The sequence below is a fragment of the Semicossyphus pulcher genome, unplaced genomic scaffold (genome assembly GCF_022749685.1).
Source record: "Semicossyphus pulcher isolate SPU_LCO1_2020_fin unplaced genomic scaffold, fSemPul1.0.p SCAF_9, whole genome shotgun sequence".
Taxonomy (NCBI): domain Eukaryota; kingdom Metazoa; phylum Chordata; class Actinopteri; order Labriformes; family Labridae; genus Semicossyphus; species Semicossyphus pulcher.
In genome coordinates this window covers 21,388,179-21,404,627 of record NW_027211770.1, presented here as the reverse complement: position 1 = coordinate 21,404,627, position 16,449 = coordinate 21,388,179, and the positions used below count along the sequence as shown (strand labels likewise).

The 16,449-nt window shown below is 46.3% G+C and overlaps 2 protein-coding genes across 2 annotated transcripts; both read left to right on the top strand.

Annotated features, from left to right (window-relative positions):
* Positions 1-1,077: 1,077 nt before the first annotated feature.
* Positions 1,078-8,215, top strand: LOC138584308 (uncharacterized). The gene is made up of 13 exons (XM_069656504.1): positions 1,078-1,318; positions 3,147-3,265; positions 3,692-3,936; positions 4,252-4,375; positions 4,648-4,769; positions 5,306-5,392; positions 5,579-5,668; positions 5,956-6,044; positions 6,660-6,882; positions 7,017-7,139; positions 7,282-7,447; positions 7,670-7,758; positions 7,911-8,215. Exons 1-13 carry the CDS (start codon positions 1,229-1,231, stop codon positions 8,006-8,008), a joined length of 1,665 nt encoding a protein of 554 aa, XP_069512605.1. The 5' UTR covers positions 1,078-1,228; the 3' UTR covers positions 8,009-8,215.
* Positions 8,216-9,280: 1,065 nt separating this feature from the next.
* On the top strand, positions 9,281-15,948 carry pianp (PILR alpha associated neural protein). Its single transcript, XM_069656598.1, has 5 exons — positions 9,281-9,334; positions 9,510-9,919; positions 10,298-10,376; positions 13,716-13,862; positions 14,487-15,948. The coding sequence occupies exons 1-5, from the start codon at positions 9,324-9,326 to the stop codon at positions 14,506-14,508; spliced, it is 669 nt and encodes a 222-aa protein (XP_069512699.1). The 5' UTR covers positions 9,281-9,323; the 3' UTR covers positions 14,509-15,948.
* Positions 15,949-16,449: the final 501 nt, after the last annotated feature.

The window sequence follows — 16,449 nt, the reverse complement described above, 5'->3', positions numbered from 1 at the left end:
AATGACTAATGCATGCCTTAAACTATTTTATTTCTTCACTCAAATGAATTTTAGTATTCCTATAAATCCATGTCACCTTTACAACATAGATGGATTACCTGAGGAGCCTACAAAAGCCCCAGGGGTCCAAGCAGGCATAGATTTACCTGCCAGGGAACCCCCAGCTCTCGCAATCCAATTTGAGCTCTACACTACTGAGGGCTGCAGCCCTGGGGCAGTTGACCCATTGGTAATCCAGCCTTCAGTGAAAGCGATCAGAGGGCCCCTAGAGAGAGCCAGTAAGAAAATTGTTTTCAACCTTTTTTTACCAAAAGGTTCTTGTGATTTTTTAAAAGTCAAGCAAAGCAATGCCTTACTAGAGAAAGGTTAGTTTATTAATCATTGATTTCATGAACATTTAATGGTTCTAGATTCTCAAATGTGACAACTATTTGATTTACGATCTCCTACATTTGAGGAAAATTGGATATTTTTGGAGTGTAAAAGACATTCTGAGGTTGCAGCACATTAAGTTCAATGTTGGTTTAGTTATGACACTATGCAATATAAACTATGTACTGTGTATGTATACCTTCTAACATTTGGTGGTGTGAGCTAGCCAAGGATATGTACATACTGGAATTTTTTTTCTGTAATAAAATATTGATGTATTTATAGCTTTCGTTTCGCTCTTTTCTTCTTTTAACCCTTCTGCTGAGGCACAGAAACTTATTAGTGCTTTATATCTAAAACAATGCAGCCATTATTTCATATTTTGTCTTTTGAATGATCATTTACGATTTGAAAGCTTGAAAATACGAGCTTAATGAATAGCACTTGAAAGCAGCAGAGTGTATCTGTCTTCCGCTTGACAAAGTGACTTTTAGTAGGCCCGACTTTTTTGTTATATAACACAACAGCATTATACAAGTAAAAATTTACCCGATAACGTCTCTCCGCGGAAAATAAATTTCCACGGAAACGTTAAATGAGTTATATTTATTCTCCGTCGTTGAAGGCAGTTCCTTATCGATCCACATGGTGTCGCTGTAAGGACAGTAATACACGTCCACTGTATTGTCAACATCCGGCGACACGTCTCCCGAACACATCGCCGAGCCTTCTGATGCATTTTTATTTATTTAATCCCTTTCAGACTTTTCATTAAAAGGCAATGTTGTTTCTTTGAGGCTCTGAGAGTTAGTCAGTTAGTTTAACGTGTTTTTTTTTGTCAAGCCAGACGCTTCAGATGGGGGAGGTGAGGAAGCTGCAGAAGAAGTTGAGGCAGATTGAAAATCTGGAAATAAAACTCAGTCTTACCCCAGAGGAGAGATTCAAGGTACAGAAACACTTCATATGCCTCTCCCCTCCCATTAATGTGATCTTTGAGTAACCCGTGTGATTTAAGCAAATCCTGAAAAGATTTCCCTCTGGTGTGAAAACAGGTTATGGCTGCAGTTAAGACTTTACTACAGCACAGGCAGAGCTTTAGTCAAAATGAAAAACATAACTAATATCCACCTTCAGCAACTGACACAGGTTAAAAACAGGTGAAAAGGTAGAGTTTAATATTCAAACAGGTCGTTGAAGTGGGCTTATTACAGTGTATCAGTCTTGGCACTAAGTAGCAAAGCTCGCTTGGTTAAATAAAGATGACATTTTAATGGCGTTATGGAGTTTTGAAGTTAGGCTTCTTAAACTAGAAGTAACAGTTTTGCTATCTTAAAGAAGAAAAATATGTGATTAACATGAATTAAATATAAAGGTGGAATGAATAATTTGACAGTTTTTGCCTGAGGAGTGTGGGAGATCAGAAGCTTAGACTTTGAGCAGAGTGCATCACGCAAAATAATGATCGGGAACCTCAGGAGAGTTTGAATATGTTAAAGGCCAGAGTCTGAATTCTTTAAGTTATGGCCGTGCCCTAAATGTGTTGCCCTTACGCCCGCTGCTTGGAAACAGGAATGCATACAGTAGCTTCCCACACATTTGTAGCTTTAAATTTTGTACAAGTGATGGTGATGCTTACTGGTGTAGTCAAATGATTACTTTCTGTGAATTAGTGAACTAACTTCTTGAATTTGTTATAATGAAATAGCCTATAAATAACTAGAAAATGATTGTTAAACAAACCCCCACACAAATAACTCAAGCAACTAAGAGACACATTTTACATTTTGGTCAAAGTGATGGATTTTAACATATTGAAAAGTACTTTAAAATAAAGCTAGAGGACTCAAAAACTATGGTGGAGCAAAACTTAGGTCTTTTACTGATAAGTACTGCCAACAGTGATAGGCACTTATATTTTTAATCACTGGTCCCACGGGCCATTAAGCTCTTAAATTTGGTGACTGAAGTACATTCTTGGTGGCTCAAAGGTAAACTTAAATAACACCACAGAGGAGGCAATTTAACACAACTGAACTCAGTCATCTTTCCTGCAACACTTCACTGCCGTCCAGATTTATCCAACAGCATTGTTGATATTATATTCAAGTTTTACAAAGAAACGTCTAGGGCTGCAACGTTTATTTTCACTATTGATACATTTTTCAATTATTTTCGTGATGCATCGTTTAGTCTTGCAGCTTCAAATACTTTTACCAGGACAGATTAACTACAGAGCAGCACTACAGGACATAGTCACAAAAACTCCTGTTATGAAAACTAACCATCAAATGGTAGTAAGACTCAAGCCTCAGAAACACTGGGTCCTACATTACCCACAATGCAACTAAGCCCTGCCTTTCTTAGAACCTTCCTACTCACTAATTGTCTAAATATTTCAAACACCATGATCCGTTTCTTTACAAATGTTCAGAAAGTGTCCAAATGTAAGCCTATAAATATTGATTTCATCGCTATTACATCAACGCTAGTGTTTTCTCAGGCTTAACAACGATCCAACCAGTCACAGAAGACAGTTTTTTCCCCATTAAGATTAAAGTTAAGAAAAAGTAAACATCCGCTTAATATCAAGTAGACGTGTCTAATTCAATCATATCTGCAAGTTTTATAACTAAGATTAAGACAGGACTGCGGCGTACGCTGCCAGTTTCAGCCTAATAAATCAAGACAGGCCGGGCATGTTGGTTGTGCATATAAACAACTTGTGGATTTAGCAGCTTGCTTTACAACCAATCTCGTGCCTTCTCCCCTCTCAGATCTCCAGGAAGGCGGAGCTGCGTTCCAGATTGGCTGAGCTTCAGCTGCAGCTTTCTGGCCCGCAGCAAACTCTGGGGATTGTGGGAGACGGAAAAAAGGAGAAGATGAAAAGACAAGTGTAAGGAAGTGAGGGAGAGGTGGCGACGAGGGGGGGCCAGATGGAGAGGAGTGTAATTCTTCAAAAGCAACAACATTCACTTTGAAGCCTTTGATCTTTTGTATGTCAAACCAAACACACTGGAGGTCAAATGCTGTCACGCTGTAAGAAAAAGGGAACTTTACACTGCTCATATTGTGCCATGTAAACATCAGTCAGGGAAGTCATCCTCCCTGTTAAAGCTCCTCGGGGCTTGTGCAGATCACCATGTGTGGATATTAATAATGTCAAACTGAATGTAACACAAGCATTCTTTCCAATACCCAGTGGAGGAGCTCATTAAGAAGTAATGTTTTGGTTTGCGTGCGACTTCCTCCACAGGTAGGATGCTGTGTGCACTTTGCATTTTGATTATTCATTCAGCTCTTGCTTTCTGCACTGGCACAGGGAGGATGCCCCCGAGGCCCTTCCATCACAAACGCCTCCAGCCTCCAAGATCCTTAAGGGAGAAGAGGAGTCCAAAGCTCGAGAAATGGCAGCACGGGCTGCCAGGAGGAGGGAGACAGGAGGGGGAGCAGAGACAGGCAGACAGCGGGAGAGGACGGAGCCGACGGCTGAGGTGTCAGATCACGGCCGAGACGTGTCAGGAGGCGGTCCAGACTCTGACAACGAGCGGCTCCTGCAACAGGAAGGTGGGATAATAAGGAAAAGTGGCTGCAGAGAAGGAAGCACAATGCAGCGCCCTAATTTGCGATTAACATCTAAAATCAGATTAAACACGTTTGCCCCGAGGAGTCCTAACAAGCTCATGTGGCTGCCCGTGTTAAAACCAACAGACTGCACTAGTTTCCCTGAAGACGAGAACCCGCGTTTTGCATCCTTGGAGCTAAATTAGCGCCTCGCTTCGCCTTGGCAAACTAATCCATATTGAAGAAGTGTGTAGATTAACAAGCCGGCTCGCTGATGAAGCAACACTGCTAATTGCACGAATCATTTTTCTATTTCAGAAGCTGAATTTACATCCTTACGATCGTCTTGGGAGAAGACAAAGTTCCGCTTGAGGCTGCTGGAGGGCCACAATGACATCGTCACCTGTGTGGTTGCTGTTGACAACCTGGTTGTTTCTGGAAGGTAAAGCAGGGCTCTGATTTGCATAATGGATGTGCAAAGTGAACACTTCACCTAATTTATCACTTAATATGCTCCCGCTTTCTCCCTCGCTGTCTGACATGTATTTGTTTTTCTTCCCCCGCCCCGACCGCTCGGCGCAAATCTCTTGTGATTTTCTGCTGAACGCCTTTTAACTTTGCTCGCTTTCGCCGCCTCCTCTGACTCACTATAACTCCCTTTTTTTATCTCCCCGTATTTTCTCCTCCTCGCTCCTTACCTCTTCCTCCTCTCAGCCGAGATACGACGGTGAAGGTGTGGCACGTTCCCACAGCAACGGAGCATAAGAACCTCGGGGGTCACACTGGTGGGGTCACCTGTCTGTCTGCACCTCCCCCCGAGTACTGCAGGAGGCTGGGTGAGGACACACACACAAAAACACACACACATCCTTACATGTGCTACAGCTGAGTAATGCCTGTGTCCTGCGGTCTGGTAATTATAGGAGCAGTTCATCAGATCAACCCCAGTGAGAGATAACCTCAGCAGACACTTTAGAGAGCTCGCTGTCTGTCTGAAGCCGGCAGACTTCCATCACTTGAACTCCAACGCCTCCCCTCCCACTCTCCCTCCCCCCGCCTCCTCCCCAACTTTAAACACAAAGTCGAGATTCCAGCGCATAAATGATGCAGCTGCAGTCACACAGTGTACTTCGACTAATTATTTGTTTCTTTTTTTTTTTTAAATCCTGTCTCTTCTGTCTTTGCCTCTTCCCTGCAATCTGTCTCTTTCTTCATTTTGTACATCATCACTTATTTACAGCTTCCCTCTCGGCCTAATCTTTTTTGTCCTCTCTCCTCTCTCTCTCTTGTCTCTGATCCCCGTTCCTTCCTCCTCCTCCTCCTCCTCCTCTGTCCCCTCCTGCTCTTTTGTCTGTGTTTGCCCTATCGCCAGCCTGGTCCCTGTCTTTGTCCGACAAGGAGAGATTTATTTTGAGCGGCTCTGCAGACTGCTATGTGAAGATCTGGGCCCTGAGCATTGGTACGCTGAACCGAACGAACACACACACACACACACACGCAGACATATGTGTGCATATTAGAGTAGACACAGCCTCAGGGCACTGTCTTTGAAACACGTGTGTGCTTGCATTGTAATCAATATATGCCTGTGTGAGTGGTGGTCAGTGTCTGGATAATTAAATGAGTATTTTGTCATTGCCTCCAGGGCAGTGTATAAAGTCTATCTACACGTTCAACGCTGTGACTGCGCTCTGCTTTGTGCCGGAGGGAGACGGCTACATCATCACTGGGTCAGGTGGGTGTTTTGCGTGGAGATGCATGAAGAGAGCTAAATCCCCAGACTGCATGTGTGTGTTTTCGTACATGTGTGTCTATGTCTTTTCTAATTTAAAAGCAGAACCTCACCCTGCCATCCTCTGCCAGTGAGTTCGTGTGTGTGTCGAAGGGCTTTCGGGCTCAATCAGAGAGATTGAGGCTCAGAGTTTAGGGCAGTCAGGCTCAGGTGTGTCGACCGTGACCAACAATAATGACTGCCAGCCACCTGTCAGCACACATTAACCTCACGCTCTGTCTCCCCCTCAGATGGGGGGAAAGTTCAAGCCTGGAGCTGGCACACGTTCGAGAACTGCCAGTCAATCAACGCTCACCAGGAAGCGGTCACCTCCATCCAGGTGGGTCGGTCGCTCACTGACATACCGGCCGTGAAACGCTGTTCACACTCAGGATGCTCAAGAGGTTTTTTCATGTTCAGCTTAGTTTAAAGAATTCAACGGCTGACAGAAGAGTTACGATGTTTTTCTCTGAGTAAAAGCTCGCTCAAGTCGTGTCAAAACTCTTGATTTGATTTGTGAAAAAGCCTCTCCCCAGGAAATCAAGCCACTATTTCTACACTCCGTACACAACGTCTCCTTGTTTATTGCCTCCAAATGGAAATCAAACATATTTGTTGAGATGTAAGCTCCAAAGCTCGGCCAATTATAGAGCGCATACTGTACATATTTGGAGCAAAAAGCCTTTTTATGAATATTGAAATCCAAAGCTGCATATGCAATATTTTGTTTTCAATTTGCAATCATCAAAACACGCCGAAAGCATTAAAGCGTGGCACATCATTGTCATCCTCTTTGTGTTTATCATGCAAAGCGCGCAATCCATTTATAACGGCGGCGCAGAAAAGTACATTTTGAAACAGTTTACACACTTTTTTTTCATTTACACAAACATACACACACACTGGGCAAAGACTCCTATCGCCATGACAACCGTGTCTCCCGTGCCCTCCACAGACTCAGGGTCCGCTGGTGTTCAGCGGCTCGGCTGAGGGAGGGGTGTCTGTGTGGGAGAACCGGTGTTCGGACCGAGACCCCCTGAGGCAGCTGCAGCAATGGAGCGGCCAGGTGACGGGCTGCGGAGGGGGGCCGGGCGGGCGCGTGACCCTCAGCCCGCGAGGCGACCGAGTGTTCCTGGCTCACGGACGAGCCTGGCTCAAGATCCTGGACTGGAGGAGCGGTGAGCTTTGGAATTAGGCGGGCAGAGTGTGTGAGTGTGTGTGTGTCAGATAGAGAGAGAAAGATTGAAAAAGGAAGGCAGATGTAGGGAAATTTGCATAATCCTTCCACTGAACATCTGTCCAATTACCATAGGAACCATGTCCAGACTGACCAATCACAGCAGCATCGCGGGGGTAACAGATTGTGTTCACCAGACAGGAGGCCTCCTAATTGGCTCCTGCTACGATGTGGCGAACGGAGAGAGCTCGCTGAACGGTGAGTCGCAGAGTAAACCATGTGCAACCAGAAGTTTCTCACTCCGCTCGGAGCGGGTGAAAGCATTTTAAGATAAAAATCGAAACCACTTTGTTTTCCTCCGCTGACCTCCTCTGCCTGCGTCTCCCTCGCCCCCCTCTAGTCTTCTCTCTGCCTCAGTGTCGGTACCTGGCCTCTCTGACCTGGCCCCACGCTCCCAGAATCCTCTGCTATGCGTCGTGGACCACGGGGAGCGGCGACCACCGATGGGTCACCGGAGGTCGCGACCTCATCGTATGGGAGCAGCTCCCCAGTTCTGGGAAGCAGAGGTGGGCGCGATACGTGTCAACACTACTCATTTGAAAAGATTTGAGCTGAAGCAGCTTGATTATTTTTCTTATTTGCATATTCATCTTCTCGTCCAAGGTCACGAGCATTGCTAATTCTAAAGCTATACTGGGATTCACAATATGCTAATGGACTTAACAGGTCTTGACAAACACTGCTGCTGATGTGAGGTGTTAAACGAAGTGCGGGTGTGAATGTTACAGGGGCGACGTCACAGCCAGGAGAGACCTGCGATTGGAGTCCTGCTCGCTGGAGTCAGAAGGGGACACAGAGGATGACGAGGAGACTGATGGTACACATACACGCTACAATTTCACACCTTTTCACGTCTTCATTTTCTGACACACGCTTGATGAGTAGCCGTGGAATCGCAGATACACTATCATGTTAATTATAGATGATGCGTGTCGTGACGAATCCTTCTGACCCGCTTGTCAAATTTAGATTATGAAGAAGACGGCGATGAAGGAAGAGACAGCCGGTGTGACGATGCAGCTGGCGACGGAGGGTCCGGCTCTTGGCTGCGCTGCGTTCTTCAGTGAGAGACGGTTTCTCACGGCCTCCAGCCAGGAGGAAATTAGAGGGAGGGGCGGCGGCGAAGGAGGGTGCAGGGGAGTGAAGTGTGACAGTGTCGGAGAGGGAGCATATGGATGGAGAAAGTGAGCGTGTGTGAGCGCGAGCAGATTGTTTTCCCGTGTAAATATTTTTTCCAGTTACAATAAAGCTGTCACAGTGTGACTCGCCTCCAAGTCTGCTTCTCTCTGTGTCTTTTTTTTTTAAATCCACCTGACCCTGCCTTTTCTTCAGACACCAGCTCACCGCCCCGCTTTGTGTAAATGAATGTAAATTTAATTTTATTCCATCTTTATTCCCCTCCTTTCTCCCCCCTCCTCCTCCTCCTCCTCCTCCTCTTCTTGTCTGTGTTTCTGTCTCTCTCTCTCTCCGGGGTGTCCTTGCTGTTTTTGTAAACATAATTGAAGAGTTCTTTTTTTTTTTGGTTGAAAACCTCCCGCCTCTAAAATGAGCTTATTAATGTCGTCGTCAGTATCGTTTCTGTTTGCCTCGTCAAATTCATTTCTTTTCCTCTGCGTCCATTTAATTGAACCGTTTAAAAAAAAGAAACATAATTAGCATTTAAATCTCTTTCCTACAGTCTCTTGCCTTCACTACGCCGCTCTCTCTCTCCTCTCTCCGCTCTTACTCCACCAGACTCTACATGTCTCCGTCGCTACGGCAACTGATGCTTTTTTTTCCTCCCTCACTTGCTCTCTGTATCTCCCCCCTTTCTCTCTGACTCCCTCGCTCATTCCCTCTCTTCACTGCCAGAGGTAGGCATGATAACTGATATGTGTCGGAGCGCGTGTGTGTCTCTGTCGTGTGTGTGTGACATTTCTGTGGCATTTAGGCGGCAGTTGTAGACAGGAAGTTACCTCTCTCGCTCAAAGTGCCATGTAGACTTTTGGCTCTGTGTGTGTGATGCCTCTAATGATGATGAATGTGCCGGGCTCAGGTGTGTGATCTGTAACTGTGTGTGAGAGAGTAGGGCAGACAATGAGTGTGTACTTCGGGGTGCAGATGTGGATGCTGTATGAACATGTGGCGCATAATTGAGCGTTACATTTAAAAGCCCGGGGGAAGCTGTGTGTGTGTCTTTTGAAATACTGACAGAGTTGGATTTCTGCCAGAACATCTTGATGCCGTCTGTGTTTACATGTTTTTTATCTGGCAACATAAAAAGAAGGAGAAAAAAAAGCTGGACCCTCCCCCTTTCTCTCCCTCTCTCTCTCTTGCCCCTCTGTCCTTTCTTACAGAGAGAGATGATCGGAGGAGCGGAGTCTCAGTGAACAGAGCGAAGCGATGGAGAGATGGTAAGATGGACAGTATCTGAGCTGATGGAGGGATGTTTGGGGAGCAGATGCATAAAATGTCATTCTGAGTGAAGGCTGGCATCATTCTGTGAGCTGATGAGGTCGCGCAGGGCGCCTGAAGACAAAAAGATAACTTCTCTGTCACTCTCATTCTCTCTCCTCACTTCTCTTCCAGCTCCATCTCTCCTGTCGCACGACTGACTGCCCTCCGCTGCCTCGTCTCCCTCCTCCTGGTTGCTTTGGTGACACAGCCCTCCACCTGTAACCGTGACGACAGGGAGGGTGAGGAGGAGCAGGTGGACGCCTTGTCGGTCCAGCTGTCCGTCACTGCCCAGGTCACACCCACACCTCTGTGGGCGGTGGTTTGGGGTCCCACTCAACCTCTGGAGGATGAGACCTACCACTTCCTCTCCAGCCAGGAAACCGACCCCCTGCACCCGTACGGGAGCCGGCAGGAGGACAGCACGGCCACATCAGGGTGGCCTTTTCCCAGTGCGAGCGTGCAGCCCCGAGAGGAGGCGCCGCTGGAGTCGAGGAACCGGGAGGGAGCGGAGGATGGAGAGATGGAGGTGGAGCCTGAGGAAGGTGGGCATCAGGAGACGCACATGAAGGATTTCTAAATAAAGTCCATGTGAACACACACACACTCGCACACACGCGCGCCAGAAGTCCTCCAGGGAATGAGCTGTCAGCAGGGTGAAGGCTGACAGCGAGCGGTGTGCAGCCGGCTGTGTCTGCGGCGGGGAATGCCTAATAAAGTTCTCATCACTCACGGCCAGGAATTGGCCGCTGTCAAATTGCGAGATACGGAGAAGACGTCATCAGAATAGGGTTATAGCCGGAGACCAGCACGTCCAATTTAATGTTTCAGCTGGCTGCTCTGATTTCTGCTTTTGTTCTGGATACAATTATACATGGTCATGGTGTGAGAAATAAATGAGTGTGTATGTGTGTGTGTTACAGTGGACCCTCAGTTCTACGTCACCGTGACCATCTCCTCCCTGCTCATCCTGACGGCAGTCATCATTACAGCCAAACTCTGGTAGGAACCTTATCTCTCTCCTTTATAATACCTTTGTGTGTGCGTGTGTGTGTGTGTGTCACATTAGTATAAAGTGGACATTACAGAATGAAAGTGAATGATCAGCAAACTTTCCCAGTATGAAAAGGACACCTGGCCAACAGCAGGGAGGCGATACTAGGCCTCCTGACTTATGATTTATTTGTGGTAAGAGTTGAAAACAGGTGCAGACATGCCGTCATCTTTTGATGTCTAATTGGACACCTTAAGACTGAGAGGGTTTAATCTGAAAACATTTTAATGATCTCCTTGATTACATTTGAGAATAACATATATTTCAGTTAAAGCAGGGACGTGTTAAAGTTAAATGTGGATTCATTTTTAAATGAGGTTCCCAACCTGGGGATCAAGACCCGTCTTTTGGCGTCACCAGATACATCTAAGGGATCAACAGATGATAAGGAAGATAGCAAAGCAGAAGGGAGCATAGTTTTGCAAAAAAAAATGTTTTTGTTTGTTTTTATTTTTAGAGAATTCCTTGTAATCTTTGCTTTTGAAGTTGTAATCTCGAAGATCTCAGTTTCCTTCTCTTTGGCGGCACCTGTGGCGATAAGCGGTAATTGCGGGAGCACACTTCCCAGATATCCAGACAGTGTTGCATGTGTGCGGTTTGCTCCGGTTGTAACTCTTGATTTTCCTCGCTGACGGTTTGCCTTCATCTGAGCGTTCAATTTGTTTCTTTTTCTTTGGATTTTCACTTATTGTTGAAGTTGTATCTGTAGTCATCGATCTTTTCTTTGTTTGTTCAGCCATAGTAGATTACTGTTTACTCGCAACACGTGCAGAGGCCGGAAAAGCAGCTGCTTAGCTCCGCCTACCCTCTCTAGCAGACCAACCACTGCTGGCTGATGGAAAACGCGTCACTAACTGGGCGCTGCTTTTTCTGCGAAAGTCGCCACAGACAGCCGGTCTGTAATACTGCGAATGCAAAGGCTTTAATCAGTGGGCCACAGGCTCACCATTGTGTTACCTCATTCGGCGATAGATAGAGACTTAACATTCGACATTTATTAAGATAATTAATTATTGTAAATGAAAAAAACAGGACTAATCAGCTTTTTATTGCTCTGTTTATGTTCCATGAACATACTTTGGATAATTTTCACGCTTTGTTTTATAAATTAGTTAATTTATGGATTAGGCCAGATGTGCAGGGATTAATGACGAGGCCAGATGTTTGGGCGTCATTGAAGGTGAGACCTTGACTGCTGCAGATGTGTTTTCACCTGCATGTTCATCAGTATATAATGTGTCTTTGCCTCTTCTAGTGAGAGCTGAGTCATGTCACTAATGACTTATCTCACAATGACAATGATGTGTCCTGTGGTGCCATCAGAGCTGCAATGATTAAACACTTCCTGTACCCATAAGGATGTGACGGGAAGCAGGAGCAGACCTGTTGTCTTGGCGATAAAATGGCTTCACCGGTGTTCTTTAACAGCCATTAAAGCTCTCACAGCGTGTAAACACAGGGTGGGTGGGTGGGGGGGTTCTGTGTTCGCCTCGTTCTCGGGCCTCGTAGTGAGTCCTCGCTGCACACATGGCCATTAGCTGGAAATGGGGAGTCATCTATGTGATGTAGTGGAGCACTGCCACGCTTTGCTGATCAAACCAATAACACCTCGTTTATTTGACCGCTGGGACTCCTCTCCCTTCTCCTCGTGCTCCTCACACTCTGCTTTTTCCTCCTTCTCTCTCTTAATCTCCACTCGCACTGCCCCTTTTTACTGTAATTCTCCTATCCGCTCATCTTACCCACATTTCTATTATATCATAATTTTACATTTCATTGCCTGAATCTGTATAATTTGTTCTCCTTCATATCCTTTTTTCACACTCTCACTTAATCTCAGATTTGCTCCCACACTCCTACATTATCTCCCCTCCCTCCCCCCTCCCGCTCGGGCCTCCTTCCCCTTTGCCTCTCAGGGATTTCTTTCTCTTTCTCTGAATACCTGTGTTCCCCCCCTTCTTCCTTCGGGTTATTTCGCTTACTTCCAGTTATCATCATTGCCTCGCTCTAACACTGCCTGTCTTTGTACAGCTGGTACTCCTCTTATCTCCCCCGCCAGTCTCCCTATCTCTCCCAGCACTGCCAGTCCGGCTGCAGATCCACAGATAATCCTGCAGCTTGCTGTGAGCTGATACACGATAAACCCTCCTTTCTCTCTGGCCTTCGCTGTTGTTTCGATAACTTACTTCATGGAGGAAAAACCCCACGCTGCCTGTGGATCCAAAGTGGCCTCGCGGAAGTGAGAATCGCCCGGATTCATACTGGAGACATGGCAGCAGCTCCCTCTCTATAGACTGGCTCGTGCTTCAGTGTCATAAATGTGTAAATAACACCATGTGTTAGATGGAGAAAGTGCGGGAGGAGGCTACAGATGGACTGAAATGATAGCCTATAGTGAAAATTGGCCACCGTCCAGTTCATTATGATTATAGAAGAGCGGCATATGTGCTGAGTGATTCTCCCAGCCCTGAAACCGTCAGTGTAGCTAATGTTATCAAGCGTGTGTGTGTGTGTGTGGAGGGAGAGAGGAGTCAGACAGGTGCTGCTGAGGGAAAATGAGGGTGCAGGGAGGCTTTTATGGCAGCGGGAACACCTCTGCTGGACGTCTCATTCTCCTCAAGAGCCTGAACCTGTGACTCCCGACTGTGTCTTCACCTTAACTCGCTCTCCTTACTACTACTTCCTCGCCTTGTTGCATCCTGCCCACCTCACCCCATCAGACTCCCTCCCCTCTCCGCCTGTCTCCTTCCCCCATTCCTCGCTCTGCCTCCCTCTCCCCCCCTGACAGCGTTTTAATGAGTCCGATGAGTGCACTAATTCTCTCTCACAGTGGCAGTGTAATGTGTTCGCTGATGCTAAATGGCTCGCCTCTTCTTGATGCTCTCTGACTTTGTTTCTCCCTCTCTCTCTCCCCCCCTCTCCTCCTCCTCATCTGTCTTTTTTTCTTCTGTTTTCTCCTTATCTGCTCCTCTTAATTTCAATCTCCTCCTCAATCACTTCCTGCTCTTTGTATCTTCCTCTCTAACCTTCTTTTACTTATCCGTCTCTCTCAAACTCCAACTTTCTTTGTGTCCTTTAATCTCTGTTTCTATTCCTGTCCCACTTCCTCTTGGTCTCTTTTTTTTTTACATCCTTTTATTTCTCCTTCCACCAACACCTTTCCTGCTTCTTCTCTCTCCATCCTTATCTCATCTTTTTTTCCCTGCATCTTTACCCCAATTTTTGCCTCTTCCCATCCGCTCTCCTCCTCCTCCTCTTCTATCTGTGCCACTATCCTTCTCTCCCAGTTATGATCGCAGCTGTTCCCAGCATCCGCCCCCGCTTTCCCGTGGCGTGGCTCCCCCCCTCTCCCTCGCGCTCCCTCGCTCCCTGGCTTCGGAGGACAGCCGGCAGACGCTGCACAGCACCTCCTCCTCCTTCACCGACAGGGAGAGGTAATGAGTCGCCTCACCAGCCCAACACTGTCTGGGTGTCCATGACTCTTGTGTGCATGCGTGTGCACCTCTGGATAAAAGTTTGCTTCCCTTTGTGTGTGCGTTTGAAGCCGCTTTACCTCTTTAGTGTGCACGGTAAGGATGAACATGGAGAATAATTGGGCAGTAGTGCTATTCTCCATGGAGTGCTCAGGGCTGGAGTGTTGCTGTAAGATGTATCCGTGTTTTAAACTCCCTCTCCAGATGAGTCATCGTGGGCCCAGCCGCCGTCCATGAAATGATGCTTTTATTTGAGGGTATTCAAAGTTAATCTCAATCAGGATAATAATAGTGCTCCCTCTCACTTCCTCCCCCCCATCAGCTTTTCCTCCCTCTTCCTCCTTCTCTTCCGTCTCTTCCCCCATGCCGCCCTCTCGGTCCCCTGTGATGCAGCTTTCCGTTTGCGTGTACACCACATTCTCAGCTTCGGGCCTCTCTGCTCCACTTCTTCTTCTTCTGTCTTTCCTCCCATCTTCAGGGCTCCCCAAGCTTCTCACAACACTCTGTCTTTTTCCCCTCTTTTTTTTTTCCTTCTCACTCTCACTCTCCTTCTTCTTCTTCTTCTTGTGTCTCTTGCTGTGTCAGGATCCCAGTTGTGAACCTCTGAGGTGACTGTTTTTCCATATGGTAAACATTTCTACGCGGCCTGAGGAGGAACACCAACACGACCAGAGGGTGCGCCTGCAGCGCCATTTTATTTTCTCTGAAACTGTGAAATGAATTCAGGGATCCCAGGTATCCAGCCATTGCAAAACTCCTCAGCTCCCCTGAGGTCTAAAACTCATCTCCCTGCTGCTCCCTCCCTCCCTCCCTCCTTCCTTCCTCTGTGTTAATTTCTTTCATGTGGGTCTGCGTCACTGTAACCTGCTCCTTGTTTTCCATCCCCTGTATGGCCCCGAGCCCTGCCGAGCTTCCCAGCCGCTCTGTGTTTCGACCTGCCTCGACTAATTCACAAACAAGCAGTTTAACAGCCATGCAAAATCCCATTACCCGTGAAGTGCCCTACCTGAGCTTCCACAACTGTCTCCAATAATTCAGTATTAGTTCTGATGTAGCCGACCGTTCTTTCACTTCATTTCAGTTCAGTGCAGCAGCCTCGTATCTGGTGTGCAAACGGTTAAAGAGCCATTCTCAGCATCTCCAAACACTGAACGGGGTATTTCACAAAGCTCATTGGCACGGCTCTAGCCAACAGGCAATGTGTTTAACATGTCACGCTCCAAAAACTGCTGTTTATCCCTCGCTTTGGGCGCCTGAAATGCAAATAGTGTGGCTTTTTCCCCTCCGCAGTGTGTGGAGGAGTCTGTTTGGTTTCGTTTTTTTTCCTCATGATTTGTTTTCTTAATTATCTGGCTGACGTTCACCCCTTTGTCGAGCACCCTTTGTTCCTGCTGGACTGTGTAGAGGTGTGTTACGCATAGAGAATCTCCTGTGGCGGAGATAAAATACATCCAGAACAGGGGTGGAGAGAAGAGGCATTCCTGTTGAAAATCAATGTTTCCCAAAGGTTTTAGTGTGTTGCACAACAAAGACAGATTTATGGCGTCATGGAAATGAGCATCTGTGAACTGTACGCGTGATCAAAGGACTGACATTACCACGACGAGGATTCTTTCCAACATGACAGCCAAGTATCTCAATCTGGAAAACAAAAACCAACAGAATTTTGCTTCATATCCAAATCAGGAAACTTAATATCCAAAGGACGGACGAACACGATGGAGCATTGTTTCTTCCTCTCAATGAATCTGCATGTATACAGTGAGAAACCTTGTGAGAGTTGCTTCAAATGTATTATTTATAAATGTCTATTTTATCTATCAGTGAGTGAAATCTAAAAGAATCTTCTAAAGCCAAATGTCAAGTTGCGTTTTGCAACTTTTCTAAGCGTCTCTGAGACGCGAACCCCCCAGTTACACACATTTCCACTACACACATAGTGCTGGTGGCATCATGCGTGGCTCATGCAAACTTACAGATATAAAAGTCTTGTGATTTTTGGTAGCATTCCTGTAGAAATGTGGTCTTTCTGTACCATGGAAGTTCAATAAAGACTGGCGTTTTAGCTTTGTGTCTATCTGTTTATTTCCGTGCATGCTGAATGAATTCCCCTGGGAGCGCTGCGTTCTGCAATGCTTTATGGGATTGACAAAGCCTACACTGTGCATTTTAATAGCTACCCCTGTATCCTAATCTTTTTTTCTCTCTCCCTGAAGTGAACATTTAGTCCTTCGCCTTGCATTGATTTTGAACCGTGGGCTTGGCATTATAAAGTCCTGCATGTGCCAATCATGATTTTAGCATCTAGCTGCAGCTGAAAAGGAAGAATAAGGCGGCTGCTTGTGTGTGAAGCTTTTCCCTTATCTCCTCACCTCATATGGATTCCCCTCGCTTCAGAAAGATTAACAGGATGCTAAGCAAGAATTTCCTCTGTGTACACTTTTTCAAACAAATGTCAATAAAATCAAGGCGGGCGCGAGTAGAGAAATGCCACCCGAGTGTATTGAGATTCTCCATCAGTCTGCTGCACAGCCACAGTTTCCATCTC